The 27532-nt window shown below is 54.7% G+C and overlaps 10 protein-coding genes across 10 annotated transcripts; 7 read left to right on the forward strand and 3 right to left on the reverse strand.

The window, feature by feature from the left end:
- Window positions 1-651: 651 nt before the first annotated feature.
- DACRYDRAFT_81869 (uncharacterized protein) lies at window positions 652-3904 on the forward strand (the record flags this gene model as incomplete). The annotated part of the gene is made up of 18 exons (XM_040776534.1): window positions 652-1129; window positions 1175-1354; window positions 1413-1577; window positions 1653-1970; window positions 2023-2121; window positions 2176-2377; window positions 2429-2459; window positions 2512-2580; window positions 2636-2670; window positions 2723-2744; window positions 2793-2846; window positions 2896-2973; window positions 3023-3258; window positions 3307-3413; window positions 3464-3531; window positions 3578-3602; window positions 3651-3753; window positions 3798-3904. Exons 1-18 carry the CDS (start codon window positions 1109-1111, stop codon window positions 3902-3904), a joined length of 1920 nt encoding a protein of 639 aa, XP_040626384.1. The 5' UTR covers window positions 652-1108.
- Window positions 3905-4919: 1015 nt separating this feature from the next.
- DACRYDRAFT_101189 (uncharacterized protein) lies at window positions 4920-5964 on the reverse strand (the record flags this gene model as incomplete). The annotated part of the gene is made up of 2 exons (XM_040767534.1): window positions 5310-5964; window positions 4920-5252 (listed from the first exon to the last, which is right to left on the reverse strand). Coding segments are annotated over exons 1-2 (885 nt in total), but the record flags the coding sequence as incomplete, so codon positions are not given.
- Window positions 5965-6359: 395 nt separating this feature from the next.
- DACRYDRAFT_55580 (uncharacterized protein) lies at window positions 6360-7612 on the reverse strand (the record flags this gene model as incomplete). Its single annotated transcript, XM_040775336.1, has 3 exons — window positions 6360-6773; window positions 6831-7168; window positions 7222-7612. Coding segments are annotated over 3 exons (1143 nt in total), but the record flags the coding sequence as incomplete, so codon positions are not given.
- Window positions 7613-8119: 507 nt separating this feature from the next.
- Window positions 8120-9775, forward strand: DACRYDRAFT_117730 (delta 8-sphingoloid desaturase protein; the record flags this gene model as incomplete). The annotated part of the gene is made up of 2 exons (XM_040770442.1): window positions 8120-8927; window positions 8989-9775. 2 exons carry the CDS (start codon window positions 8120-8122, stop codon window positions 9723-9725), a joined length of 1545 nt encoding a protein of 514 aa, XP_040626387.1. The 3' UTR covers window positions 9726-9775.
- A 433-nt stretch (window positions 9776-10208) lies between these two features.
- On the forward strand, window positions 10209-12483 carry DACRYDRAFT_109594 (uncharacterized protein; the record flags this gene model as incomplete). The annotated part of the gene is made up of 4 exons (XM_040768909.1): window positions 10209-10864; window positions 10923-11347; window positions 11400-12361; window positions 12412-12483. 4 exons carry the CDS (start codon window positions 10209-10211, stop codon window positions 12481-12483), a joined length of 2115 nt encoding a protein of 704 aa, XP_040626388.1.
- Window positions 12484-14172: 1689 nt separating this feature from the next.
- DACRYDRAFT_69191 (uncharacterized protein) lies at window positions 14173-16270 on the forward strand. The gene is made up of 3 exons (XM_040775896.1): window positions 14173-15013; window positions 15063-15547; window positions 15597-16270. Exons 1-3 carry the CDS (start codon window positions 14254-14256, stop codon window positions 16161-16163), a joined length of 1812 nt encoding a protein of 603 aa, XP_040626389.1. The 5' UTR covers window positions 14173-14253; the 3' UTR covers window positions 16164-16270.
- A 245-nt stretch (window positions 16271-16515) lies between these two features.
- On the forward strand, window positions 16516-18096 carry DACRYDRAFT_23628 (uncharacterized protein). Its single transcript, XM_040773315.1, has 7 exons — window positions 16516-16943; window positions 16995-17287; window positions 17344-17458; window positions 17508-17587; window positions 17634-17715; window positions 17775-17887; window positions 17943-18096. The coding sequence occupies exons 1-7, from the start codon at window positions 16796-16798 to the stop codon at window positions 17967-17969; spliced, it is 858 nt and encodes a 285-aa protein (XP_040626390.1). The 5' UTR covers window positions 16516-16795; the 3' UTR covers window positions 17970-18096.
- A 2511-nt stretch (window positions 18097-20607) lies between these two features.
- DACRYDRAFT_55826 (uncharacterized protein) lies at window positions 20608-21102 on the forward strand (the record flags this gene model as incomplete). Its single annotated transcript, XM_040775346.1, has 2 exons — window positions 20608-20939; window positions 20991-21102. Coding segments are annotated over 2 exons (444 nt in total), but the record flags the coding sequence as incomplete, so codon positions are not given.
- Window positions 21103-22067: 965 nt separating this feature from the next.
- On the forward strand, window positions 22068-25769 carry DACRYDRAFT_117734 (uncharacterized protein; the record flags this gene model as incomplete). Its single annotated transcript, XM_040770443.1, has 10 exons — window positions 22068-22543; window positions 22600-22725; window positions 22792-22978; window positions 23028-23377; window positions 23460-23516; window positions 24119-24160; window positions 24217-24546; window positions 24601-25431; window positions 25483-25606; window positions 25655-25769. The coding sequence occupies 10 exons, from the start codon at window positions 22068-22070 to the stop codon at window positions 25667-25669; spliced, it is 2538 nt and encodes an 845-aa protein (XP_040626392.1). The 3' UTR covers window positions 25670-25769.
- A 483-nt stretch (window positions 25770-26252) lies between these two features.
- On the reverse strand, window positions 26253-27480 carry DACRYDRAFT_23630 (triosephosphate isomerase). Its single transcript, XM_040773316.1, has 5 exons — window positions 27411-27480; window positions 27152-27359; window positions 26835-27083; window positions 26543-26730; window positions 26253-26484 (listed from the first exon to the last, which is right to left on the reverse strand). The coding sequence occupies exons 1-5, from the start codon at window positions 27433-27435 to the stop codon at window positions 26393-26395; spliced, it is 762 nt and encodes a 253-aa protein (XP_040626393.1). The 5' UTR covers window positions 27436-27480; the 3' UTR covers window positions 26253-26392.
- Window positions 27481-27532: the final 52 nt, after the last annotated feature.

The following is a 27532-nucleotide window of genomic DNA, read 5'->3' on the forward strand; positions in this document are numbered from 1 at the left end:
ACTTGAAGTAAGTTTTCACCGTGCAACTGCATAAAGCCTGGAAGTATTTTTATCAGAAATACGGGGACAGGTATTAGTAAAGCCGGAATGTGTTTTGTTAATTTGACGTCGTTCTTACTCAAGAGATAACCTCAGAGAGCCCTTGGTTTGTGGTATTCGGGAGCCCCCACCGATGGGCATCGAAGAAGAATAGAGAAGCCAAACAAGGTACTCAAGCATGCACAAACGTATGAAGTATCTAAATGTGACGTTTATCCATGTTGAACGAAGGAGGAACAGGAATACTTTGCCTTGGTCATAGCTGATGACCAATCCAAGGCCCGTGACAGGTTGAACGCGTCACCACGTGATCAAAGAATTGCATCCCTTCAAAGACTTTTTTTGCATGGCTTACCATCTTGAATCATCCCCTTATCATCCAATCATGTATCAAACCCGATTCAGGTGCATGCTGATTTGCTCTTTATTACTGCACTGTTGGAGCCGTCATCTCATGAACGCCAATCTCGCATTCTGTTCGGCTCCCGAGGGAGCGGTTGATGTGCCTCTTCACAACCAACTCTCTTCAAGCCGTCTTATTCTTACCAAACGCGGCAATAGCGAACATGTCGCTGGAATCCATAATCCATCAAGATATCTGATTATGCTCACAGGACGTAACGCGTACTTGTCACCTCCATCCATGGATTTTCTCGGCTGGTATTGGTTTATGGCACAAACAAATGACGCTTGAGCTGAGCCTTGTGGTGTTACTGCATACGCTCTACTTGGGGAGTATACGTTGTCATACAAACGGTGGAATGGGTGAGAAAGCGGTCCGCCCCTCTCGGCCGGTGTGGACCCTTTCGGCTCGAGCGGCTGCCGATCCTTGCAGACGCCTCTCTCCTATTCGACGTACTGTCGACGATCCCACCAAGTTCAGGAATCATGGGAGGTATAGAATAGTGGATGATTCTGCCTCATTCCACCACAACAAACACAAGCCCTCTATTTCACGCATCCCAGCACGTCCATCAGACCGCAGCCTGGTCAAGACCAGAAATATGTTGAGTCGACTTCTCGCGCTGCGGTCGTCCGACCAACCAATGGAGCGTCAGAGGCGAAAACGATGGTTCTACATCTGGATTTTGTATGTAGCACAATGATTTTTAGTTCTTCACTTAATCTCCTCCAGGCCCTTTTTTTCCCTTCATACTGGACCTTGAAACACAAGCTCTATCGACGCATTGCCCTTGTCATCCTGTGTGTCAGCTTATTCATTGGACTTGGAACCTATCATATTTTCCCAGCTGAGACTCAGGAGTTTATCGACCGCGTCGAGATAGAGTATCAAGCACGTCTAGGAAGCTTATCGGTATGTACGTGCTTTGGCTTGGTGGGGTGAGTTAGCTGACCACCACAATCTGGAGCAGGCGTTTCCCCTCTCAGGTGGCTTTTCGTTCCGCCCAAAGCATGGCATAGGAATTTTGATCGAAGAAGGGAGACGCAAGTGGGAAGAGAAACTTGCGCGACAGAGCCAGACGCTAGATCAGGCTGTCGCTGAGTACAGACGACGGTACGGATTGGAACCACCAAATGTATGTGTTCACACCTATGTTATTTGCAGAGCATGTCACTAAACTAACGTCATATATGCGTTGAACAATAAATAGGGTTTCGATAAGTGGTTCGATTTCGCTCGGGGAAGCGACTTCAAACTCATTGATGAGTTCGACGCGATTCACCTCGACCTCGCACCATTCCGCCGACTCTCCTCCCAGGAGCTCCAACACCGGACTCAATCCGCTGCACTTCAAGATACTACGTTTGGCGTGAAGATCGAGGATGGATGGGCCACTGTCACGGACGAGATCAGGCCAGGTGGGGTGAAGAAGGGTGATATAGGGAGAGCCCAGGGGTTCCTGCAGAGCGTGCAGGGATTTATGAGCGAGCTTCCGGATATGATGTTTGCCATTTCCGGCCTGGCGGAGGTGAGTACACGCTTTCCGATCAAGAGTATCCTGTCCTGACAATCTCGTTAAGCCGACCGTTTACCCTACGTGGGAAGTCTCTCAGCCCCATAACTTCAGCGCAGTGTTAGAAGACGCCAGTGACTACGTGACCCAAAGCAACAACTTCCCTGTAGGCTGGCTCTCTTCCCTAGTATACTTGGAGAAGTCTAATCCCAATTGTTAGCTATGGTACAAATACACCAACACGTGTCATCCTGCCGACCCTGTCCGTCGGAGGCCTCATGAGTTCAACTTCCCTAATGCAACATCCATCCTCCCTCCAACAAATTTCGACGCTATATCAACAGAAACTGGGAACGCATTTTCTAACTTTCGAGAAAGAACCGAGAAAGATCTCGATTTTTGTAAACACCCGGAAAAATTCTGTGCGCAGTCTGTTGACTTCTCCGAGTTTGGAACTGAACCAGATCTGCTAGACCAATTCGGGCACTTTTATGCCGGCTGGTCGTGAGTTTCACTTCGGTAGCAGATACATCGGCTGCTGACGCTTTGTCTTCAGGATATTCAATGAGACCTTTCCGGTGTTCGGGCCTGGGAAGGCTCCAGGATCTATGAATATCCGCATCCCGTACGTCTTGCAGGAGCTGCCAATTGACCGGATGTTGACATATTTTCCAAATCAGGTCATACTACTATATCGTCCCTCTTTCAAAGTACAGTACGTCTCCCATAAAGCCTGGAATTCGCAGGGGACTGATGAAAGCTGATAGCTTACGGTTTCGATGAGATTCTGTAAGTCCTCAGGGTATGTTTGTACTATTCCTCACTTTGTGGACATAGAGGGTACGGTCAAGATGATGATCCGAACGATCCTGACTGGGATGACAAGACCGGGTGAGTTATCCTATTCCTCATCTCGTTAAATGTGCTGATTCCATAGCAGAACCATGTTCTGGCGCGGAGCTACCACTGGAGGCGGTTCCATACCCAGCGGGAGGTACCCATACTACGTTCGTCATCGGTATATATTTTTCCATTTCAGTGAAGTCATCATACTGAATGATGAGAAGACTCGTGCAATTAGCGGTTCAGGATAACCCGTCTTCTCAACTTATCCTCCACCGCACGGGCCAGCGAATGCCAGAAACCTGGACTGAGTCCCGCATCGACGTTAACACGCTACGCACAACTGCGATGGACGTCGGATTTACAATGGCTGTTCAATGTGCGCCTTACGAACCGGGCGGATGCGAGGGGATGATGGAAGATTATAAGTTTGTGGACGCGGTCCCGTTACATGCAGCGTGTTAGTCTATGTCAACTTCATTAGTGGGTGCTACTAATCTCCATGTAGATAAGTCTAAGATCCTGCTGGATCTCGATGGCATGGGCTACTCTGCTCGTTCACTAGCTCTTCTGGCCAGTAAGAGTGCTCTAGTCAAGTCGACTATTTATGCCGAGGTCCATTAGTGTGTCTCATTTCCCAATGCACCTCAATTGACACAATCTAGTTTTTCGATGACTGGATTCAGCCATGGGTGCACTTCATCCCCCTCAGTTCTACGTTCGAGGAGATCTTGTGAGTCCTTTTTTACTCCCTCGTTCATGAGTTCATTTGATATCAGCAATATCTGGGCGTACTTCGTCGGTGTCCCCCCATACATGCTCGAACCCGCTATGCCCACATGGCCTTTGCAGCCCGGTGAAGTATACGACTATTCCGGGGACGCCGCTCTCAAGTCTATCGCTGACGCTGGCAGAAGATGGAAGCGCGAGCACGCGCGGATCGTCGATATGGAAGGTGGGGCAGTCTTTGTTCTGAGGCGATATGCTGATGCGTTCCAGTGTATACCTATCGGTTGTGCCTTGAATGGGCTAGGCTGTGGTATAAGGACGAAAGGGATATGGACTATTCTCCCACCACTGCGAATGACTTTGAGGGCGATGAATGAGAAGCGGTAAATGACTAATCGCTCCGTTATGTCTCTCGGTAGCCCGTTCACACTACGTAGCTAATATGTACATACGTTTCTACATATTATATCGCACCGTCTGGCCGTGGGACGTCTTGCACCAAGGTGTGCAACTACAAGTCGCGAGGTATCATTCGCCAGTACAGGTATCATCTATCCAAACACCATCTTACACCCCCTCGCACAACCTGCTCCCCGAAAGCAAATCCTTCACAGGGACAACGATAGTGCTCATAAGCTTATCCGCGATGCCCAGTCCAAACAGGGCGTCATCATCGAGAAACCCATGACTCAGTCCAAGCACGGGCTGGAGCGCTTTCTCAAGCCCGGGTGAGGAGGGGAGGAAAGCCATCGACCGTGCGTAAACAGGCTTGCTGTCGTCTGTCCCCGCTGCCAAGGATGAGCCTCAACCCCCCACAAACGATAGAACTGGAACTGTAGCTCACCAAACCTGAATTCCGGTCCAACACTCACCATCTCCCCAGTAGTGACGTTCCAGCCCGTAAAGAGCCTGCCCCATTCCTGTCCCTGGCCCTTGCCCTGCCCTTTGCCTTTCTTGATATGGACAAGAGAGAGGTGGAGGGTATTGCCCGGGTCTGGAGTGCAGGTGCCTCGGGCGCAGAGGGTGAGTCGCTGGAGTGGGAGAGCGGGCTGGAGGGAGCGAGGGGGGAGCGTTGAGTGAAAACGGGAAATACAGGCCCGGAGTGATACGGGTTTCCCTTTGCCTTTGCTGGGACTCGTCTCCCCTGCCGGAGGGGAGAAAGACTCGAACACGAGCTTGTGTGCCTCCGGTTGGGAAGAGGACTCTCGCAGCGCGGGGTGGTCTAGCGTGTACTGGAAATGGGCGGTTTGGGAGTGGTTGACAAGTGCCCCGGGGAAGAATGGCATCCAGCCTGTTTCGCTGTTTCTGAGGTTACGGATGTCCTTAAGCTGAACGAAAAAGGCTCACGTAGTCCGTTGTTTCGACCTCTCTAATTCGACAGTCTCCTTTCCTGCAGGCTTGCTCTTGCTCCTGCCTTTCGCTGTCGCTTTAGCAGCGCTCAACACTCCCCTCCTCTCGCCTCTCATTACCCTCCCCAGCTCGGCCCACACATCCCTCAAGTCCCTCACCAGCAGGGGAGCCCTACACCTCCCCTCAGCAGCGGACATGCCCAGGTAGACAAGCTGCGGCAGCCCACTGTCGGACCAGAAGACCTGGGGGTCAGAAGGTCCAAACATGTGCGCAGAGCCGCCTTTACATTGTGGGGAAGGGGCACCAGGGAGAGAGAGAACAGAAGTTGCAGAAACGCGGGCGAGGGAGCGCGAGTGGGTGAGGTTGGCGCCGAACCTTTGCCCAAGGTCAGTAGAGGCAGTGAAAGGGAACTGAAGGGAATAGAGGGCGTACGCGATGAGCACCTGCTCGATGGGCACTTTGCCACCTATGAGCTGCATGTCACCTCGCTTTCTCTCTCTTCCCTGGGCAATGACTGCGAACTCCCATTCGAGCCCTTGGGGCAACCTGAGAACCGCGGGCTGCGTTACCTGGCCCTGCAAGCTGATCGTCCCATTCCCATTTCCGTTCTCTTGATCCGCAGGCCCTAGCAGCCCAATCTCAGCAGCAACACCAGCACCGGCACCAGCATCAGCATCAGCACCAAACTCCACTGGGGACAAATGCGATCCTAGCCTCATGAGTGCCAGCCCTGAAGTACGCCACACTTCCTCTACAGGAGCTGTAAATGGGAGTCCTTCGATCCACCGCCCGGGGGAAGTGAGTGCGGCGTGGACGTCTACCGGTCTGGAGAGTCTTGTGGGGAGTGTGAAAGGTCTGGCTTGTACTTGCGGTTGGGCTGGGAATTGGACGTCCATTTGCACTCCCACTCCCAGTTCCGGCCCATCTGGTTCTGAGGTGGGAAGACGTGGGAGCCGAGGCCTCATCCTGGCTACATACGCCTTCATATCCCCAGTCCATCTCCATTGCCAACTAAAGAAAAGGTATCCAAGCCAGAGGAGGACGACGAGCGGGAGGAGGACGCGTCTATAGGGCGTGATCGAGAATCCTGGGAGCATGGTACAGAGTAGAGCAGAACAGGTGTGTAGAGCTCAGGCCAGAAAGTAGATGATTCTTTGGCCGCCGCCGCTGCTGAGCGAGTATGTGGATATGAAGCCATTGTGTGATGAATGATATGATATGGTCGAGGAGATGGACGCGATGAGAGGCATTCCTTCAGTAGGGACATTCATAACCAGTGAGCATTAACGCTAATGATTCGTATTAGTATTAGTTAGCAGTAGTTAATCAGTAGTTATGAGGTTTGTTATACACATGCAAATACAACGGAATAATATCCATCCAGTGAAATCAAAACAAGTCCAACCCATTCCAATTTGCAATCCAACTCCAGTCCAAAATCCCAAAGAAATCTCTCTCCCAAACGCCTACGCCGCTCAAGCACTACAGTTCCCCCTCTGGCACGCCTTTCCACCTCACCCACTCACCCACACCTCCCCTCTCCCTCACTCTCCTATAAGCAAGCAAACTCATCGTACTCCCCTCGGTGCCGACAAACCCACTCCCCAAGCTCAGGAACACGCTATCCAGAACAGAGGGGTACCATTCCCCGTACTTCTCTTCCGTGCGGTAGAGGGTATGATTTATCTGCCCGTAGGTGGGGGGAAGCGAGGCCCACCAGGACGCGTCGGTCTCGTCGGACGTGAGGAGGACGTAGGGCGCGCTGATGCCTAGGAAGAGGAGCTGGGAACGCACGGAGGACACGCGTCGCTCGAGTTGGTGCAATGTGGGCATGCACTCTAGCGTACCGTTACAGTATGCTCTGAAGTCCGCACGGCGCATATGCACGGAGATATACTGCGTGTTAGTGAGCTCAGGTGCAGGCAGGCGTGTAGGTGCAGAGGGAAGACGTACGGGGGGGATAGGATCGGAGTGTTTGATCTGCCAGTGTTCGCGCAGGTATATCTCAGCTTTTTGGAGGAGTAAAGGTGCCCAGCGCATCTTCCTTCCCACGAGTCTCCAAGCTGGGGAGTAGTCTTCCTCCCACTCGAACTTTCCCTCTACGAGCCGGGCGTAGTATAGGAGGTCGAAGCAGAGCAGGTGGTCTGAAGGGGGCAGCGTTGCGCCCAGTAGGGGTGAAGGGAGGGGGACGCTGCGTGCGATGGCGAGAGAGCGAGATGAGGAGAAGGAGAGTGTCATGAGCCGTGCGAGGGAGACGTGTGGGTCTTGCGGGTTGTGCGAGTCGTACGTCTCTGCTTCGGGGTTGTCAGCTGGAGTACAGCAGGAGGGGAATGGGAAGGCGTACGAGGTACAGGCGTATAGCTCACATCCAAGTCGAACGTATCCGGTACCCAGCCGCTCCTGCCTTGCCCATTCCCCCATTCCCACCCTGCCCAAGTGCTCCAGCAGCCCACTGCCTCCCTCTCTCCCTGCAGATCATCCTCCACACGCTTCACGTCACTCCACTCCAATATCGGGGTATGCAGCTCATGGGCTAGCAAGGGCAGGTCGAACACTTCGGAAAAAGGGAGGTAGCCGGCGCTGGGCGACAGGTGGGAGGGGACGAATGGGCCTAGGACGGGGATACGCTCTGTGAGGAGGGAGAGGAAGAGGAGGTTCGTATATGTCATTACGTCGTTTGTCCAGCCTGAGGAGAGCCAGCCGGTGATGTACTGCTTGTCAGGCTTGAGGTTGTCTGAATGGGGTGAGTGTTGGACGGTCTATGGTGGGAAGGTGCGTACCTTGGAATAAGAGAGTGGGATGTCCATGGAGTGTGTGATGCTTTGGGTGGAATAAGTCGTCTGCTTCCCATCCTGCTGGGTGTCGATCTGGTTGATTAGAAGTAGGAATGGGTAACACACTTAGATTGCGGTAGTAGAGCAATGTAATAACTGTGAGGAGGAGAAGTAAAAGTGCAATACGAGATATTACTCGTGCATTTGGGAGAGTTGGCACAATATTTGGGCGTATCATTACCGCGGAGATGATGAGAAAGAGAAAAGGATAAACGGCAGTCCGCTCTCTCTCTCTGATAGATGTAATTCATAAATAAATAGATTTATAAGGCATTCGAAAAGAAATTTCAATTCTTCGAAGAGAAGCATGAAGGGTCTATATACGTTTGTTGCATATGTAACACAACACGAGAAAGGGAACCGCAACACTCTTCTTGTCCCCTTCCCTCTCTCCCATCTCCTCAAGTCATGGCCTCACCTAACCACCGTCTATGGACACGCACACAAGTAGCACAAGCGATAAAATCAGGCCAAACGCTCGTAATATATAACGGTAACCTCCTACGCATACCCGATTCCTGGCTCGCACAACACCCAGGCGGCAGGCTCGCAATTCAGCACTACATAGGCAGGGACGCGACGGGCGAGATAGACGGGTTTCATTCGCCCTACACGCTCGCTTCTAGGCTGAAGAACTATGTTGTTGGCAGAGTGGACTATGGGGAAGAAGGGTGGACCCCGCTCCTCCCACCGTTGGAGACTGGCTGGGTGCGCAAGCCCGCTCCAGGCGGGAAATGGTCCTGGGTCAACGAGGCCGCTCGACTACCTTCCGGGGGGGAGAGCGAGTTCCTCCTCATTAAGAAAGCCGACATGGTGGACGATGCCGGCCCACCGCTGGACGCACTCGAGCCCCGTCCAACCAGTTTGCTACAGAAGGCACAGCATACTCATGCACTCGCCCTCCGAGAACTGCACGAGGAGATCAAGAAACAGGGTTTGTACAAGTGTCGTTATCTCACAGGGTACGGACCAGAAATGCTCAGGTACACCCTCTTCGCCGTTCTCTCCATCTGGCTCTTCCGCACCGAGCGCTACCTGCTCTCCGCCGTCGTGCTCGGCATCCTCTGGCATCAACTGACGTTTGTCGCACATGATCTGGGGCACTGTGGTGTCACCGGAGACTGGTTCAAGGATCGAGTGCTGGGGATTATCATCGCCGACCTGCTGGGAGGACTGAGCATAGGCTGGTGGGTCGACAACCACAACATCCATCATCGTGCGTCCCCCCGCATTGCCCTACCCCATTCCCCATTCCCTTTCTAACCCTAACCCCGCAGTGGTAACCAACCACCCGACACACGACCCAGACATCCAACACCTCCCCTTCTTCGCCATCACACCCCGATTCTTCAACTCCCTCTGGTCAACATACTACAACCGTATCATGTCGTTCGACCTTCCTTCCCGAATACTCATCCGCATCCAGCCCTACACGTACTACCCCATCCTCTCCCTCGCCCGGTTTAATCTGTACGCCAACTCCTACCTCTTCCTCCTAGGCGACCGCGGCCGCTACCGTCTAGCAGAACTAGGCTGCATCGTCCTCTTCTGGACGTGGTTCAGCGCTATCCTATCTCTCATCCCCTCCCCGCGCACCCGTCTCCTCTTCTTCCTCATAACCCAGATCGTACCCTCCCCCGTGCATGTCCAGATCGTCCAATCCCATTTTGCGAGGAGCACAGCCGACCTAGGACCGTGGGAATCGTTCCCCGACCGGCAGTTGCGTACGACGACAGACGTCTCCTGCCCCTCGAGCATGGAATGGGTGCACGGAGGGCTGCAACTTCAAGTCACGCACCACCTCTTCCCCCGGCTCCCGCGGCACAACCTCAAAGCGGCCAGTAAGCTCGTCAAGCTCTACGCGCAGGAACAAGGGCTGGAATACGCGGAATTTGGGTTCGTGGAGACTAATGGGCAGGTGTTGGGCGTGCTACGGGAAGTGGCGAACCAGGTTGAGGTGTTTTGTAAAGTTGCGAAGGCGGAGGCGGAGGGAAACTTGAGTCAGGGGAATTGAGAATCGGACTAGAAAAAAATAGATTTCTTGTAGATAGTGTAGATAGACAACGCACAACTGCTTGATCTTGATCTTTATCTTGGAAGGCTTCGGAGATACGCAACAGGATTATCGCCGACGCAGGGTAAAAGTGAACGTCAAAAGTGCGGTGAGAACAACGCATCAATTGCAATACGACCGTCTTTCACTCTTGGGCTGGACTTGTATTTATCTGGGATTCAAGTTGGATTACTGCTTGGGGATTGGGCTGTTTATGGACTAGTTTGGTGTAGTGGGGTGCTGTTGTGATCTGGACTAAGTGAGCTTGTGTGGAAAGGAAGGAAGGAAGAAAGGGAAGAAAGAAAGGAGAACTGTAAGCAGCCTACTTTCTCACTCTAAATTCCATCTTATTTGGTATTCCAGTTATGAAATATACACCCACAGCATTGTCAACTTTCTGAAAAGCGAAAAGAATACGTATAAGCTGTCATCAATAAATGCACGATGCTCCGCAACCCCCTTCTCCCACTCCGTTCCACCCAGCGCCAAACACACAAACATTCTCTATCCATCACATCCCGCCGCCGCCATTCCTACCTCAGCGCAGCCCGCACCTTCTCCCTGCATATCTGGCGCCGAATCCCTCTTTCCCTCAGGGTGGTACTTGCTCTCATCTGTGTTCTGGCATTTGGAGCTGTACTCTGGAAGGGTGAGGACCTGCCTAGTGTGAAGGTCAAGCACCGCCTCGGTTTTGGAAGGAACCGCGCAAGCACAGAGGGAGAAGCAGGAGCACAACGGGAGGTCCTTATCCCCGCCCGATCACCCCCAGGGACGACACTGCGTGAACGTCCCCCGAATCCCGGACTTCCTCCTCCGGCGGGCGAACGCCCACCCCGCCCAAAGCGGCCTGCACGACGTGACCCTCCCCCTCATCCTCCATCCATACCTCCCCGTCCAGGTAGCTTCCCCTCCCACCAGTTCCTCCCCTCCGGTCTCATGCGGGTGAACCCGAATGGCCGGCATCCGATATACGACCTTGTCGAGTTTGGAGAACGGCAGTGGCGGGAGAGGATGGACCGGCAGAGTAGCACATTGGCTGAGGCGGTGGGGGAGTATAAGCGGAGGTGGGGACGGAGGCCGCCGAGGGGGTTCGATAGCTGGTACGTTCTGCTCTTCAACATGGGAAGGGTGAGACGGGTGTTGATGTCGCTTGGGTAGGTGGGCATACGTCCAGAAGCACAATGTGCAGCTGCCGGACGAATACGACCAGATCATGCTCAGTCTCGAGCCTTTTCTTGCGCATTCCCCTGCTGACTTAAGACGACTGCAAGCAAGCACTCGCGAGCTCCCGGGGACATACACGATCGTCGCTTCCCCTTCTACGGGCAGGCTGGAGCTAGCGACGTCCAATTTCCCCGAGAGCGAGCAGGATCTGGGTGTGCTGCGTGCTCGGGAACAGCTGGAACTGATGCGCGGGTTTGGGGAGAGCTGGGTTGATGACCAGGGGGAGAGGACGAGCGTGGAACGGGAGATCGTTAGTGCTACTGGGAGGTGGGAGGCGACTTTCAGCATTGGGGAGCCGAGGGTTGTCGGAGATTGGGAGATGGGTAGGGAGAGGAGGGAGAAGTCCCAGAGAAGGGAATGTGAGTCTTCATTTACAGGCAGGTATGATGTGCGCTGATGGTGTATGGGAAGATATGAACCTCTTCCGGAAACCGGTGCACGATCTTGGGTGGCCGGAGGCCTGTTCCCCCAACTCGGCACTGCGTCTCTCCTTCCCCGACCCTCCTGAGCTCCCAGCCCGGCCCCAAAGTCCAAAAACGTTCATCTTCGACCACCAGGCCTCCATGTCCCCTTGCTCCAACCCGTCGCTCATACATCTCTCTGGAACGTTCCTTTCCCCACCCGAAGGGGAGGGGAAGAACAGACTCCTATTCTCTGTATCCAAGACGGAGCTGCACGAGGACGTGCTGTACGTCCCTTCCCAGACATGGGACGAGGATTCCGAGCTAGAATGGGAGGAGAAGACAGACGAACGACTCCTCTGGCGCGGCAGTACGACATCTGGTATTCTGGTCTCCCCCGAACTCGCGTGGAACGCCAGCCAACGGATCCGTCTCGTCTCCCTCCTCAACACACACGACTCCTCTGCTTGGCCGGTCCTTCTCCCCCGCGGAGCAGGAGAACGTGTCGGCCAGCCGGAAGAACGCAGGCAAGCATGGATGAACAACCTCTTCTCCGATGCTCACTTCACCCGCGAACCCGTGCATTGCCGTCTAGGCGGATGCGAGACGCTCGGGGAGTCGTTCGACTTCCGCCGTCCGCTGACAGCGGAAAAAGAACGCACTCACAAGTATGTCCTGGATATAGACGGGAACGGGGCGAGCGACCAGTTTGGCCAACTGATGAGAAGCAAGAGCCTGCTGCTCAAGGCTAGCGTGTTTGGGGAATGGTGGACGGGGAGAATTCAGCCCTGGGTGCACTACGTGCCTGTACAGCTGGATCTATCGGATCTGTATGATATCATGACGTTCTTTCGGGGAGACGTGGGCCAGGGAGGGAGAGGGGAACATGATGTTCTGGCGAGGAAGATCGCCTATGCGGGCCGGGAGTGGAGCGAGAGGTTTTGGAGGAAGGAGGATGTGGTTGCGTATACTGTGAGTGGTTGTTCGGGATATGGGGAAGGCGGGATGCTGATGTTGGACAGTGGAGGCTGCTCTTGGAGTATGGACGGGTTGTCAGTGACGACAGGAATGACATGAACTTTGAGATGAAGTGATGCTTATTTTCTTTTGGGCAGACAGGTTTCCTAACATTGATACTCTCTTTCCCTGCCGCATGGTTACTACAGATTTTGAGGTTGGAATTTCCATTTGCATCTATATATTACGCCGCGTCTTTTTTTTTGGCAGTTTGGCATATATCGGACAGATCATCTCCCTAACTTTATCGGAATCTCTGTATGTGTTTGCAGTTGATAGACTCGACTCAAAAACCTTGTAGCATTATCGCACAAATAGCATTTTATCACAAAAGGAGCTTTCGCTGTGTCTTCCTAGCGCCATTTGGTAATGTTTATGGCATTAATGAACTTAATATCCATTTTCATCAAAGGGCCCGATAATTGAGTTCAGATGACCGCCACGAAGACGAATGAATTTGGGTTCCAAGCCAACGGGGTAGAAGACCCTTACGGCAGCACGCGATGTAATGTCCGCATGGAGCGGGGTAAGTAATTTCCATCCTAGTGCTTCTCTTGCTTCGATGTCGATTAAATGACAACGATTTGAAAATCTTGCTTTACTGATCTCGTGCTGCTTTCCCTCTTACCTCACCTTGTCTGTCAAGTGGGTTTTTAGCACGTAAACCGCCGTAACAGCTGCTTGGTGGCTGTCGGGGAGGACTGAATCTTGATACAATGCGACTCTGAGGCGACTTGGACCTGCTGGCTAGGCATCATCCCTCAGCCTTCTACGATCATTTTCTTCTTCCAGTCGTTCATTGCACCATTCATCCACGCGACGACGCGTCTTTCGACTTTCATCGCCGTCTATCTTTATCTCTTCATCAACAATCCTTCCCTATATATTTGGCCCGCAGCAATACCCGGTCAATCAAGATGAATCGTCCACCTCGCCCGCGCCTCTCGCGGCCCTCCCACTCGCACAGCCGAACCCTGTCCCGCCCTCTCCACCCCTCGCGCTCATCGTATCCATCCAGGATGGACTCCCTCTGGAGACGAAGTAGCCGACTGATCAAGGTCCTGCTGGCGATCGGGCTGCTGTTTTTGGTGGGGATGTGGCTGTGGAGGCCAGCAGGAGAGCAGCCAGTCCCGGAGGTTAGCGTGAAGATGGGAATGAACAGAGTGTATGATCGCGCCTCAGGCAGAGAGAAAGAGGCTTCTGGTCATCAGGAGGATCACGAGGTGCTCTGGAGACAAACAGAAGAAGGATCATTCGAGGAGCGAAGGTCGAGCGAGGAAGAGACGAAAGAGGACGCCGAGAGCGTACAGTGGGCGAAGGACCAAGAGCGCGCGTTGAGGATTGAGCAGGCGAGGATGAGACAGGAGATGGAGTTACCGCCTTTAAAGGATAAACCGGTGCCGGTGCCTCCTGTACCTCAGCAGCAGGTACCCCAGCCGATGCCCCCACCTCGACAGGAGCCTCACCCCTTGCCCCCACCGCGACAGCCACCACCACTCCGGATGCCTGGCCCGCCGCCTGGAAAGCACGAGCAGCAACCTTCGCAAGCAGACCAATTGCAAAACCCTCCACCAGAAGAGAAACCACCACAAACAGAACAACAAGACCCTCCAAAACACCTCAGACGGCCTACATGGGAAGACGACGACAAGGATATCTTCCGCATATGGGACCCTCAGCAGGGGATGAATCATCGTCCTCCTGTGCCTGTGTTTGCCCCACCCAAAGATATCCCGCGATTACAAGAAGGGGCTCCGAAACCAGGCGACCACGTACGAGAGGCGATATTGGGTTTAGCGAGGCTCCGCGCTGAGAAAGCAGCAATCCAGCGAGCTGAAGAAGAAGCCATGCGCTTGCTTGAAGCCGCTGCTCTGCCTACCGAGGAAGCGATGGTGGTTCAGGTGCCCGATCAAGCTCCGCTGGAACACCCCTTACCGCCCCCTCGAATAATGCAAGCCCCGGCGATCAAGGTTGAACTCCAGGGTCATACCTACCTCGCAAACGGCCTTCTGCAAGTCAATCCGCGCGGCCGTCATCCGATCTATGACCTCATAACGCGTTCGGAGCGCGAATGGGAAGCCAAGCTCGCCCGCCAATCACGTACTCTTCCTGATGCTCTGAATGAGTACAAGCGCCGGTATGGACGGGCTCCGCCGATGGGGTTCGATCGATGGTGGGCGTACGTGCAACGGCACGGGGTGCAGCTACCGGACGAGTACGACCAGATCATGCGCGATTTAGAATCGTTTTGGGGGATGGCGCCACGGGACGTTAGGAGGATGCAATCGCTTGCTAGAGGGAAGGAGGGGACGTACAACATTGCGAGCAGTAGTGTGAAGGGGAAGATCGAGTTGAGCGGCACGAATCTGGGAAAGGGAGAGGAAGAGAAACGAGGAGCAGAACGGGCAAAGGAGCAGCTGGACTTGCTGCATGGATTTGGGGAAACGTGGACAGACGAGCGAACGGGACAAGCGACAAGTGTTGAGAGGGAGATTGTCAAGGCCACTGGGGACTGGGAGGCCACGTTCAACTTGTATGATGTGCCGAGGGAATTTGTCAGCTACGAGTGGGACAGCGAGAGAAGGATGAAGGCACAATCGGCTGCGGGTATATTGGCATCCCTGTTTTCCTGTCCATATATTGACCCGATCCACAGTTATTGAAGGCCCACAAAAGGCACCAGGGCAGACCAACCTCGGATGGGCCGCCGCCTGCCCGCCTAACTCCCACCTGCGATACTCCTACCCTCCTCCACCCGAGTTGCCTATCCAATTCCTGGAGCGGAAGACGTTCATCCATTCCCATCGGCTGACGATGAATCCCTGCTCCCATTCATCCCTCGTTCATCTTTCTGGCGTATTGCTGGCTGAAGGCCGTGGACCGGAAGTACAGGAGCCTGCGCTGATATTCGGCTCCAGCACCATGGAAGGCCTCTATGCGGATATATTGACAGTTCCGACCCAGGGGTGGGTAGCAGAGGCGGAAGGAGATGTAGAATGGGAGGAAAAGCTTGATGAGCGATTATTATGGCGGGGAAGCACGACGGGGGTGTTGTTTTCCCCTGAACATCGGTGGGCAGCGAGCCAGAGGATCCGGTTCATGGAGATGGTCGGGGTGCACGACAATTTCCTGAATTATTCAGTTCGTCATTATTCACCCATCGGGAGATAACGTACTCAGTCACGTACAGGTTCTTTTGCCCAACCCAGAAGACACTCCCGTGGGCATTCCAGAACCCCGCTTCCAGTCGTGGATGAATGCCCTGCTCACCGACGCCGCATTCGTGCGCGGCCCCGTACAATGCACACCGTCCGAGTGTGATGCGCTCTGGCAGCTGTACGAGTTCCGCAGCTACATGCCCCACACCCAGCAATACAAGTACAAGTACTTGTTCGACGTGGACGGCAATGGCCGCAGTGTGCGATTCGAGCGACTCATGCGGTCCCGGTCACTCGTGCTCAAAGCGAGTATATTCCCGGAGTGGTACTCGAACCGGATACAGCCGTGGGTGCACTACGTACCTGTTCAACTCGATCTCAGTGACCTGTACGATATCCTCACCTTCTTTCGCGGTGACGTGGGCCGTGGCGGGGAAGGGGCACACGATGAATTGGCGCGGAAAATCGCCTACTCAGGCAAGGCATGGGCGGAGGCCTTCTGGAGAAAGGAGGATATGGTTGCGTACGTTTGGAGACTCATGCTGGAATATTCAAGGGTGGGGAATGACGCAAGGGAGTACTTGGACTTTGAGCTGTGACACATCTGTTTTCGGAAGGGAGTCAAGTAAATTAAACCCCTGAGTTGGGGCTTGTACATATAATGGAGATACCAAACAATGTGTCATGTAATGGAAATTGTTGTATTGTTGCCCTTGGCATGAACCCATAGAAATTTTCTTGGAAAGGGGAGTTGACAGAAGCTGTGTATGTTGGTGTAACGGTGAACCGAAAGAGGTCCGATGTAACGGCGCCTCGGAACTTTCCAATCTTGTCTCGTTCGGTGATTGGCCCAATTTGCAAATCGCCGCTTCTTTGTGCCTTTGTTCGGGCGGCTATTAGACCCTGGTGCCTTTTTGATATTCTCCTCTCCTCCCTCCCGTCACTCTTTGAAATGAGACCTGGCCCTCTGCCGGCAACCGCAGAGTTTGACATCTGCTGTCAAACATAACAGAAGAGGCGCGAATATACTCCGGCGCTCCGGCGCTTTCATGACTCCCGGGCGCCACAAGTCTATTCGAACTTTCCTCCGTCAACATCTCATCAGTATCGGAGAAAAAAGCAATGCGTGTCTGCAAACTCGTTTAAGTGCCGGGGGCCACGCGTCCTGGTCTTTCGTGTTGCTCTTTCTCTCTCTCTTCTGCCTTGTTGTTCTCCTGTACACGTCGGAACGATGGTCTCTGTCAAGCTTTTCTCGCTCCTTGCTCTCCTCGCCAGTATCGCGCTCCTCAACGCTAGAGTCCTCACCAATGGTGAGCGGCTCGCTCGCGGGATTGCCCCAGCCAAACCAAAGAGGCTCTATGAGCCCACCAGGGTACATCGTACGTCCCGCCCTCCTCCCCAGTACAGTGCTATCTCTCACCTGCAAGCAGTCTCAAAACGTTCTGCTACCGCAGGCCAGACATACGTCTCCTCGGTCGGGATAAGCACTGTACCGATCCCCCTGCGCAAACGCTCCACCCCCGTCTCCCCAGAAGAACTCCGCCGCACCGCCCAAGAGCTCCGGAAGAAAGCGACCATCACCAAGCGTGACGGCGCGCCGTTCAACTTGTACATCGCTGGCGAGAGTGGGAGCCCACTGTACACACCTCCGGTGCAAACGACGACGAGCGCGGTGGATGCAGTTCAGCTGTCTTACGTGTTCGGGGGGGAGACGACTATGTCCGTGAGTTTCTCTTCCTCGCTCTACATCAAGGGCCATACTGATAATGAACGGGCCAGATGAGCTCCACCCCGAATACGTACTATATCAGCACATGCTGCCCGGGCCAGACTGGCTGCTTCCTCGATCCACAACGTAACTACGCCGTGGTGCTGCACTGGACCTACGTGGCCTGTGCGTCTGTCTCCCGTCGATAGAGAGTGGACTGACCCTGTGTATGTAGCCCCGAACGGGTTCTACCCCGGCTCAGTCAACCCTCCGGGCCAGAGCGAGGAGTACTGCAGCGACCTTGAGTCTACTATCGTGTGTGCTGTTCCGTCATAGGATGCCCTGCACTCATAGTCCGCAGTTCTCGGTAGACGCAACCACGGGCGAGATCACGATCCAGTACCTCAACCCTACATCATCGTCGTTCTACCCACCCGGATACTGTGCGTCCCTCCCTTCCCCTCCCTCCTTGGCCGCAGAAAGCTAACCCTGACATGTACAGCTCCCCTGCCAGAACAAGCACCAGAGACGTATGTCGTCCTCTACGGATCGGAATTTTACCTCACTGCGAATTATATGCTCACTGCTGAGGTGCTTGGTGGAGGGAGCTTGGCTGTGAGTCCTTTCTCCTTGCGCTGGTGTTTTGGTGTGGTTGGCTTATACGAGCTAGACGCTGTATGTCAACCCGATCCAGTGAGCAGCTGCACGACGAATACGAAAAATGACCCACTCTTTTGCCGATTTACACCCCACACTCCAACCCGGAACTACACTCTTTATTTAGCTTAACTCGAGTAATAAGCTCTTCGGACTCTCCAATACACTTGCACCCAATTGTGTCATTCCTTCATGTGCAAGTCCCGTCTCTGAAGCTTTGAGTTTCTCTGCATATTGGCAGAGGCAGCTATAGGCGGAGCCGGCCAACTGTACTGGACATAGGCAAATAACGACTTGCTGTAGCCCATGTACAATGTTTTTCTTTGCCTGTGTGAATGGCGGCTGGTGGGAGAGAAACTTTCCATTTTTGTCTCGTTCGGTGATTGGCCCAATTTGCAAAACGCCGCTTCTTTGGTTGGGCGGCTATCAGACCCTGGTGCCTTTTTAATATTCTCCTCTCCTTTCATTGAAATGAGACCTGCCCCTTTGCCGGCAACCGCAAGGTTTAGCATCTGCATTGAATATAACCTGAGAGGCGCCGGTGCTCCGGCGCTTTCATGACTCCTGGGCTCCACAAGTCTATTCGAAGTTTCCTCCCTTAACATGTTCTCGTCACCGGAGAAACACGCAATGCGTGTCTGCAAACTCATTTGAGCACGGGGGGCTGCGCGTCCTGGCCTTTCGTGTTGCTCTTTCCTCCGCTCTTTGGCCTTGTTGTCCTCCTGCACACGTCGGAACGATGGTCTCTGTCAAGCTTTTCTCGCTCCTTGCTCTTCTGGCGAGTATCGCGCTCGTCAACGCTAGAGTCCTCACCAATGGTGAGCGGCTCGCTCGCGGGATGACTCCAGCCAAGCCAAAGAGGCTTTATGAGCCGACCAAGGTACATCGTACGTCCCTCCCCCGCTCCCCAGTGCAGTGCTATCTCTCACCTTCAAGCAGTCTCAAAACGTTCTGCTACCGCAGGTCAGACATACATCTCCCCGATCGGAGTGACCACCGTTCCCATCCCCCTGCGCAAACGCTCCACCCCCGTCTCCCCAGAAGAACTCCGCCGCTCTGCCCAAGAGCTCCGGAAGAAAGCGACCATCACCAAGCGCGACGGCGCGCCGTTCAACTTGTACGTCGCTGCTGAGGATGGGAGCCCGTTGTACGCACCTGCGGTGCAGACGACAACGAGCGCGGCGAATGCGGTTCAGTTATCCTACGTGTTTGGGGGAGAGACGACTATGTCTGTAAGTTGCTCTCCCGCTCTACATCGAGGACCATACTAATGATGAACGGGCCAGATGAGCTCCACCCCGAATACGTACTATATCAGCACATGCTGCTCGGCCCCCTACTGCTTCATCGATCCGGAATATGCCTACGCCCTGAACTTGCGCTGGACCTACGTTGCTTGTGCGTCCCTGTCTCATCGGTAGAGAGCCTACTAACATCTTCGTATGTCTGTAGCCCCGAACGGGTTCTACCCCGGCTCAGTTAACCCTCCTGGTCAGAGCGAGGAGTTCTGCAACAACCTCGAGTCAACTATCGTGCGAGCTGTCCCTTCCTAGATATAGCATACTCCGCACTCATACTCTGCAGTTCTCGGTAGACGCAGCCACGGGCGAAATCACGATCCAGTATCTCAACCCCACGTCCTCTTCCTTCTACCCAGCCGGATACTGTACGTCCTTCCCTTCCCTCTCTCCCTAGGCCGCAGAGACCTGACCCTGGCCCTACAGCTCCCTTACCAGAACAAGCACCAGAGACGTATGTCGTCCTCTACGGATCGGACTTTTATCTCACCGCGAATTATATGCTCACTGCTGAGGTGCTTGGTGGGGGGAGCTTGGCTGTGAGTCCTTTTGTCTTGCACTGGTGTTTTGGCGTGCTTTGCTTATACGAGTTAGACGCTGTATGTCAACCCAATCCAGTGAGCAGCTGCAGGAGGAGTATGAGAAATATCCCATTCTTTTGCCAACTTACACCCCCTTCAACCTGGAACCACACTCGTTGTTTAGCATAGCTCAAGTAATAATCTCTAGATCTTCGGACTATTCAATGCACCCAGTTGTGCTACTGCTTCATCTACAAATCCCGTGTCTTGTGTATAAAGAAATCGAAATACCTAAATCAAGACCAATTCCGGCTGTACTGAGTACTGATCACCCGCCTGTCCGAGAATAGCACTCCGGTTGATGCCAATCAGGACTCTCATGCGTATCATCAACCACATCAGCTCACACTCTCTTTCTTTCCTACAAACAGGATGTCTGCGCTCTCTACCTCGTCCTCTTCTTATTTCATTTCATCGACCACGTCCTAGCCAGCACGGTCGATCAACAACAGCTACTCGCCGCTCCTATTCCTCATCACCCTCAACCCCATCACCCTCACCCACAACCCCCGCAACCCCTCAACCAGCAAACCGAGCAAACCCAGAAACCCCAAAACCCCTACACCTAACAGCCCCATACTACACTTCCCACCTCACACTCCACCTCCCTGTCCCATCTACTTCCTGGCCCGCGCGCTGGGAGCCTGGGAGCTGGGTGGGGCGGCTGGGGGGGCTGATGAAGGGCCAGGGAGGGCTGGTGAATGTCGTTTCGGATGGTGAGGGGGAGGGGGAGATGCTTGATGGGATGGATGGGACAGAGAGGCCGGAGAGTGTAGATGGGGAAGAGGGGGGAGATAGGATGCATCATGCAACAAAACAGGTGTACGCAACGTTCTACCGCCTTGGACACCTCCCCACACCCATCCTCCTCCAACCAGGCGACCTTCCCACCCTGGCACAACTGCAGTTGTCACCCCCCATCGGAGAGGAAGAGACACACATTTACGTATGTACGCACGGGGCTCGGGACTGTAGGTGCGGTACGACGGGCGTGGCGGTCTTTCGTGCTCTTAAGGCTGAAGCTGGTCGTCTGGGGAGAGGGGGGAGTAAGAGGGTTCGTGTAAGGGAGATCAGTCATGTAGGAGGGCATAAGTGGGCTGCGAACGTGCTCGTTTACCCTCCTGGAGATTGGTGAGCCTTTCTTACTGCTATTCTACTGCAGTGAGGCTGATGCAGGAGAAGGTACGGGCTTATCCGGCCTGGGGAGGCGGGGGAGCTTTTGGCCCGGGTGGGGGAGGGAGTGGGAGTGTGGGCAGAGAGATGGAGGGGAAGGATGGGCTTTGGAGAGAAGGAGAGGGAGACTGTTATGGCTCTCAGTCTGCTTACTCCTGCTCCTGCTCCCACTCCTGCTCTTATTCCCCCTGCTGCTGCCCCACGGATCATACTCCTGCGATTCGAGCTCTGGGACGGGCGGGTCGTAGGCGTCCAAGCCCAGGAAGGAGCTACGCTGCTCTCAGTCTGCCGCTCGCAAACCGAGGGCGGGACAAAAGGGTTGGAAGCGGTCGAAGGCGCCTGCGGAGGCCAACTAGAATGCGCGACATGTCACGTCTACCTCCTTCCCCGTGGACTGTCGTTCCCCAGCTCGGGACTGAAAGGCACGGGAGCGAGGGCGAGTCATGTCCTGCAGATTGGGGAGAGGGCGCCGGTACGGGAGATGGGGGAGGAGGAAGAGGATATGATCGTTTATGCTATTGGGAGACGGGAGGAGAGTAGGCTTGGATGTCAGATTAGAGTGAGTGCAGCACTGGGGGAATGGTGTGCTCATGGAGGGAGGATTGGAGTGCCAAGGTATTGATGTTGATTGTGTATCATTGTTGCATTGATTATTGCATTGAATGTTGACTGTTTATTGATAATTACCTAGTGATAATGTGAAGATTGTTGAATGTTCCGAGATGTTTTACATTGTTCTGTCTTGGCGTTCCCACTGTTCAATATTTCGCATCCCTTGCATTGTCAATCTTCCCTCGATGATACTCCTTCTCTCGAACTGACATGTATAAGCTCAACTTGCCCATCTTTACCATTCAAATCACACGACGTCGTAGTCGTAAATCTCACGTCACTGACCATGAAATAAATTGCACTGCCGAGTGCGCAGCAGACAACGTCGGCACATGTCCGATAAATAACAAAATGATCGGCGGCTGTCTTCGCTGGCAGAAGAATATCATAACCTCGGGCAATTAATGAATCAAGAACATTTAAACATACATATCTCTCTACTTGACGACGACCGACCAAAATACACTGGCAAAGATGCTCCCCTTACCACGTCTCCGCTCTCTGCTCCTCATCCTCCTCCTCGCCCTGCTCATCCTCATCCCCACACTCTTGTACCTCGAATGGCCCCCCCTTCTCTCCCTCTCGCCGCACCTACGCGCCCTTTCCCAGCCAATAGAATTCCCATGGCGCACCAAGCAGCAAGAATACGATTATCCCGACCCTGACCGTGAGCCCGGTGAGGACGATGCCTGCCCCTTCGACCCCTTCCTCGCCCCTGGAATGCTGTACTTCGGCACCTCAGCAAACGAGACTCGCTGGGTCCCCTTCCCCCTCTCTGAAAGCGCGTACACCCCCGGCTCCCTGGGCCTGTTAGAAGACCTAGACCAAGAGCAGCAGCTGACAGAGCGGGAGATGCAGGAGCTTGGGACGGCCGAAAGGCTCATGCTGGGGATGGCGGAGGGAGGAGGGGAGTGGGCAAGGGGCAAAGGGGTGTTGTTCGTCGGTTCCAGGTGCGCTCCCCCTCACCTCTTTTTCCTCTCCTGGTGTGGAACTCACATGCGTGCAGTCACGATAGGAACAACGTACAGAATTTTTGTGACGCGGTGGGAGGGGTGCATACGAGTTGGGGAATGCACACAGGAGGCTTCTGCAAGCTCGCCAGGTTGGAGTTCACCATCGTCTACTGGTTCATGTGCGTCTCCCCTCCCTTCCCTTCCCCTTTCTCGCTGCCACTAGCCCACTCGCTCACACGCACCAGGTACGGGATCCCCGATTCAGAGTCCTACGACTGGCATGCGCCAAACGAGCCGAGGCCCATAACCCCAGCAAGAAGAGTGAAGGAAGTCTTCCTCCCCCAGATGGAGCAAGTCGGCCTGCGGGGGTGGACACCGGACTTGGTCGTCGTGAGCAGTTTGTTCTGGGATACGGACCATTTGTTTGATAAGGTGCGCGGGTTGGGGATGGGGAGATGAGCCTGAGGCTGATGCGGGACAGTACTTTACGCATATGGGGATCAAGAGGCCTTGGGAGCAGGGGTTGACTTGGCAGGAAGTACGTCCCTCCGTTCCCTCCCTCCGTTCCCTGCTGCCGCCTTCCTGCTCCTCTGCTAACCCCCTACCCCAGGTAAGATGGCACCAAACCTCCTCCAGTTCCCTCCTCTCCCTCCTGCGCAGCACCTACCCTCCCCTCACACCGCTCATGTACCGTTCCCGCCACATCCGCGCATCGAACGACAAAGGCCAGATGCTGAGGGTGCAGCAGCTGGATATGGCCTGGCGGGCTGTGGCTAGGAGAGCGGGGGTGAGGGTGTTTGATTGGGGAGGACGGTTGGAAGGGTATACTCCGTGCGTCCTGCTCTTGCTCCTACTTGCTCTCTTTCGATCTTGCGGTCGCTGTCACTTGCTAGCTGTGCTCACACTCTATCAGGTACTACGACGGGAACCAACATTTCCCCAACGGGCCAGCGACGTGGTTGTTCGGCGAGTGAGTTCCTCCTCCTCTCTGCTTTCATGCTATGATAGGTGCGAGCGCTGACCTGGAGTAGCATGATGCTCTTCTATTTGAGGGATGCGGGGGACGTGGATCGGTGGTGGGGTTGTTTGACGTGAGAGGAGGTGGACGCTGGGAGTTGATGTGGGGATGGGAAAGGGAGAGAGCAGAGAATGAGAGAGGGACAGTGAGATTAGATTATTCTATTGTATAACACCAATAACCTCTGCCTGCTTCTCTCCAGCTTCTCGTTTCCCAGAAAAGCGCAGAAGCAGCAAGAAGCAGCCGCAGCGAATCACGTTCCCTGTAGACCCTGACAGAAGCAAGGAAGCACAGCCCCAAGAAGCGTAATGAACTGTCACGGTCACGCTTTTAATGAACCTTGTTCAAACGGATGGCGGATGTCAACTCATTGGATACTGGACACTGGATGCCGGATAATGGATAATGGATACTGGGACAGGACATGCCTGAGGGGACGCCTCCCTCTTTTGGACATTCCTTGACGCTTGACGCTGCTGGTCTTGAACTATTCTCTACTGCTGTTCTGCCCTGTTCTGCCCTGCACTTGATCTACACTTGATCTGCACTTCTAGACCTGGCCAGCGGTCAGCAACTGGCCATAACCTGCACATGCTGTACGCCCCCTCCATCCCTACTCATAGGAGCCAACACTAACCCCCCAAAGCACCAGAGCGCTCCTACAACGCGTCCTCCTCCTAGCAGGGGGCAGCACACTCCTCCTCCTCTCAATCTTCTTCCGCCCTCTCACACTCTCCACTTCTCTCCCGCTGCCCCCGCCGCGTCACCGACCGGATAGCGCGCACTTTGAGAGCCTCTTCCCTCCTCTTCCCGGTTCGGCGGCGGAGGAGAGAACAAGAGCAGAGAACGCCCGGACCGTGCGCGCTCTGGTAGGGTGCTTGGCGCGTGGAGACTGCGGGGAAAATCAGTCCTCAGTCGTGATTCTCGCGAGCCCGCAGTTCGGACCGGAAATAGAAGCGCACAACAACCCCGACGGGGCGTGGTACGTCCCTCTCTTCTTCATATGACCAGGGACTGAAATACCGACACGTTGCAGGGCTCTCTCGGTGCAGGACGCGCTCGACCAGCTCGGGTACACCTACCTCTGGTTCCCCTCCCTCTCCTCCGCATTACCGACCTACGTCCTCTTCCCCGATCTTGTCCGACTCGTCCTCGCTTCCCCGCCAGACGTCTCCCACTGCTTCGCCTCCCAAGACTGTATCAAGTCCCCCTCCAACCCCCTCGGCCCCCCAATCTGGAAGCTCTTCGCCTTCTCCCCCCAAGGCTCTACCGACACCCCGCTAGGCGCCGAATGGTCCCTAAGCCCAGAAGAGTACGGCACTGGCGCGCGTGTGCTCGGGTACAGCATCGAAGATTCCTGCAGGAAGGTGCCGTACGTCCCTCCCTCTGCACGAGAAGCGCACGTCTATATCCTCGGAGACCGCCTTTCCTACTGGTACCATCGGGACTTTGCCTGGGAGGATGGGGTGCTCTGGGGCTTGAGGGACGCCTTCTTCCTCGAAGTGAGTCTTGTCGGTGGGCTGGTAAACGACACTCGGTGGGAGACGTACTGGCCTCCGTATATGAATAACTACGGGCTCATGGCAAAAGAGGACTACTACTCCCTGCTATCGCACAGTCAGGTCCTGGTCGGCTCTGGCATACCAGCAAACAGCCCAGCAGCGTACGAAGCGCTCTGCTTCGGCGTGCCATTCATAAACCCCATATTGAGGTGGGACGAGAAACGCCCGTTTCATAGAGAGAGCTGGGTGACGCAGCATGATGCGCTCAAGCACCTCGAGCCGCCGTTCGTGTACCACGTGAGGAAGATGGACGGGGAGGGGCTGATCAAGGCTGTTCGGGCGGCGCGAGGGAGTCCGATAGGAAGGTACGTCTTTCCTTGCTCTCGGGTCTTCATCGACTTGAATGATGGGAAAAGGTACATACCAGCGAATATGCACCAGTCTGCGCTAAGACAGCGGGTTTCAGACCTCGTGGAGACGGACTGGCGCTCCAAGGCGCAGGAAGTCCTCTCCAGGCGCGTGGCGGCGTTCGAGAGCCCGGTACGTTCTTTCCCTCTTTGTGTGGTTAAGAGCTGACCGGGATGGTAGTTGTTTGAGTTATGACCTGGAAGGGGGTTGGACGGTGAGGAATGATGAGGCTGAGGGGTTTTGCCCGGCGGTAATGGACTTTGGACTGGACGATGTTACCCTAACTTGAAGATGTAATCCCATACCATCCCAGTCCTACTACATCCTGTATTCCGAGAAGCAGGCGTTCCTGCTAACTTCGGGTGAAACGAACATGCGCATCCAGGTGTCTCATATTCCCCGGCACGAGAACATCCCCTGAAGCAGGAGGAAAAGCATGTGATCCGCCTCACCCCGCTTCCCCAGTTCCGCCTGGTTTCATATTCACACCACACACCGCACACCGAGCACACCATTGCCCAGACCGACAAATACATGGACCTGGCACGCGACCTCTAATGCGCATCGTACAGTCCGTATAGTTTGTTCTCGTGCTCCTCGTCAGGGTTGCCGTGAGTAGGCGAAAGTCGGTTTGGACAGGGGATAGAGCAGACAGGGACGGACGCAGGGTTCTGATCAGTAGATACGGCGAGTGACCTTATTTCCCCTAAAGCTCGGGCTCGAAGACACACCAGCAAGAGCAAGCATGAGAACGGACGGTATAGGAGAGAAGTGCTACAGCTTTTCATTCCCGGGTCCCGCTTGGGCTTATTCTATTGATGCAACATTACATTTCATTCTCGGCCAAGCGAGATCACCCGACCCTTTCGGGCAACTTGTGCCTGTTCCTTGCTAGGCACGTCAGAGCTTGCAAGACGGTCATTTCTTCAGATGGCTGTTGATGATATCTACGAATTCGGGCTTGAGCGAGGCGCCGCCGACGAGGAAGCCGTCCAGGTCTGGCTGGGTTGCTACGGTGTTCATGAGCATAAGTTAGTTCGGGTTGCAAGTTGGAATTGGGGGACGTACCGAGCTCTTGGCAGTTCTTCGCGCTCACGCTTCCCCCGTAAATGATACGCGTGTTCTCTGCTGCTTCTTTCCCCACGCGGGAGGCGAGCCATGTGCGCGTGTCGGAGTGCACTTCTTGCGCTTGGGAAGCGGTGGCTACCCTGCCGGTGCCGATGGCCCAGACGGGCTCGTAAGCGATGACGATGCGGCTGAGGAGGGGTTAACCCGTCGTACGGAATAGGAATGATAGGGCCGGGGGATGCAAGATACAGGAACCCACAGACGGTTCGAAAAGAAGGGTGAACAGACTCACTCTGCCACTTCGGCCCACGCGGGCACCTCTTTCTTAACGCAGTCAAGCTGGTGCTCGACAACCTTGAGCGTCTCCCCCTTCTCGCGCTGCTCGAGCGTCTCCCCCACACAGAGAATAATATTGAGCCCTTCCTCAAGTGCAGCCTTGACCTTCTCAGCAACGACGTGGTCGTGGTCTCCAAAAAGCGTGCGGCGCTCCGAGTGGCCGATGATGACCCACGGAATACGGGAATCGGCGATCTGCAGCGGGCTTCCATCACGCGCGCAAGCGCATCAGCCTCAAGCTCAGCGGGCCGATCAACTGGCCGAAGGACGCACCTGATCTCCCCGGTGAACGCGCCCTGTTTCTCGCTATAGCAGTTCTGGGCAGCGACCTCGATGCCCTTTTTGACCCTGTCCCTGACGTGGAGGAGGTAGATGGCGGGAGGGGAGATGAGCACCTCGGTGTTGGGGTCGAGGTGAGAGGCATTGAGGTGGTCGACGATACGGTCGATGTCGGCCAGAAGACCGTTCATCTTGAAGTTTCCTTGGGTGTGTTAGGAACTGATTGAGGAAAGTTCAACTGGGTGGATCGTACCTCCGACGAAGAACTTGCGAGGCATGGCTATGGATGATAGATGGATGTTGTCGTCACGAGTGAACTATAAGAAGAGCAACTTTGGAAGAGGAGTAATAAACAGAGGAGATGGTGGTAAGAGG

This window comes from Dacryopinax primogenitus (genome assembly GCF_000292625.1).
Source record: "Dacryopinax primogenitus strain DJM-731 SS1 chromosome Unknown DACRYscaffold_15, whole genome shotgun sequence".
Classification (NCBI taxonomy): domain Eukaryota; kingdom Fungi; phylum Basidiomycota; class Dacrymycetes; order Dacrymycetales; family Dacrymycetaceae; genus Dacryopinax; species Dacryopinax primogenitus.

Bases quoted from the DNA above. Each gene is read 5' to 3' on its own strand.
- DACRYDRAFT_69191 (XM_040775896.1), top strand. From the start codon at position 14,254: ATGCGCTTGCTTGAAGCCGCTGCTCTGCCTACCGAGGAAGCGATGGTG. The intron at 15,014-15,062 runs GTATATTGGCAT...CCCGATCCACAG, and splicing joins GAAGGCACAATCGGCTGCGG to TTATTGAAGGCCCACAAAAG. The intron at 15,548-15,596 runs GTTCGTCATTAT...AGTCACGTACAG, and splicing joins ACAATTTCCTGAATTATTCA to GTTCTTTTGCCCAACCCAGA.
- DACRYDRAFT_23628 (XM_040773315.1), top strand. From the start codon at position 16,796: ATGGTCTCTGTCAAGCTTTTCTCGCTCCTTGCTCTCCTCGCCAGTATC. The intron at 17,288-17,343 runs GTGAGTTTCTCT...TGAACGGGCCAG, and splicing joins GGGGGGAGACGACTATGTCC to ATGAGCTCCACCCCGAATAC. The intron at 17,588-17,633 runs GTGTGTGCTGTT...CATAGTCCGCAG, and splicing joins GCGACCTTGAGTCTACTATC to TTCTCGGTAGACGCAACCAC.
- DACRYDRAFT_23630 (XM_040773316.1), bottom strand. From the start codon at position 27,435: ATGCCTCGCAAGTTCTTCGTCGGAG. The intron at 27,084-27,151 runs GTGCGTCCTTCG...GCGTGATGGAAG, and splicing joins GCGTTCACCGGGGAGATCAG to CCCGCTGCAGATCGCCGATT. The intron at 26,731-26,834 runs GTGAGTCTGTTC...ACCCCTCCTCAG, and splicing joins GCGTGGGCCGAAGTGGCAGA to CCGCATCGTCATCGCTTACG.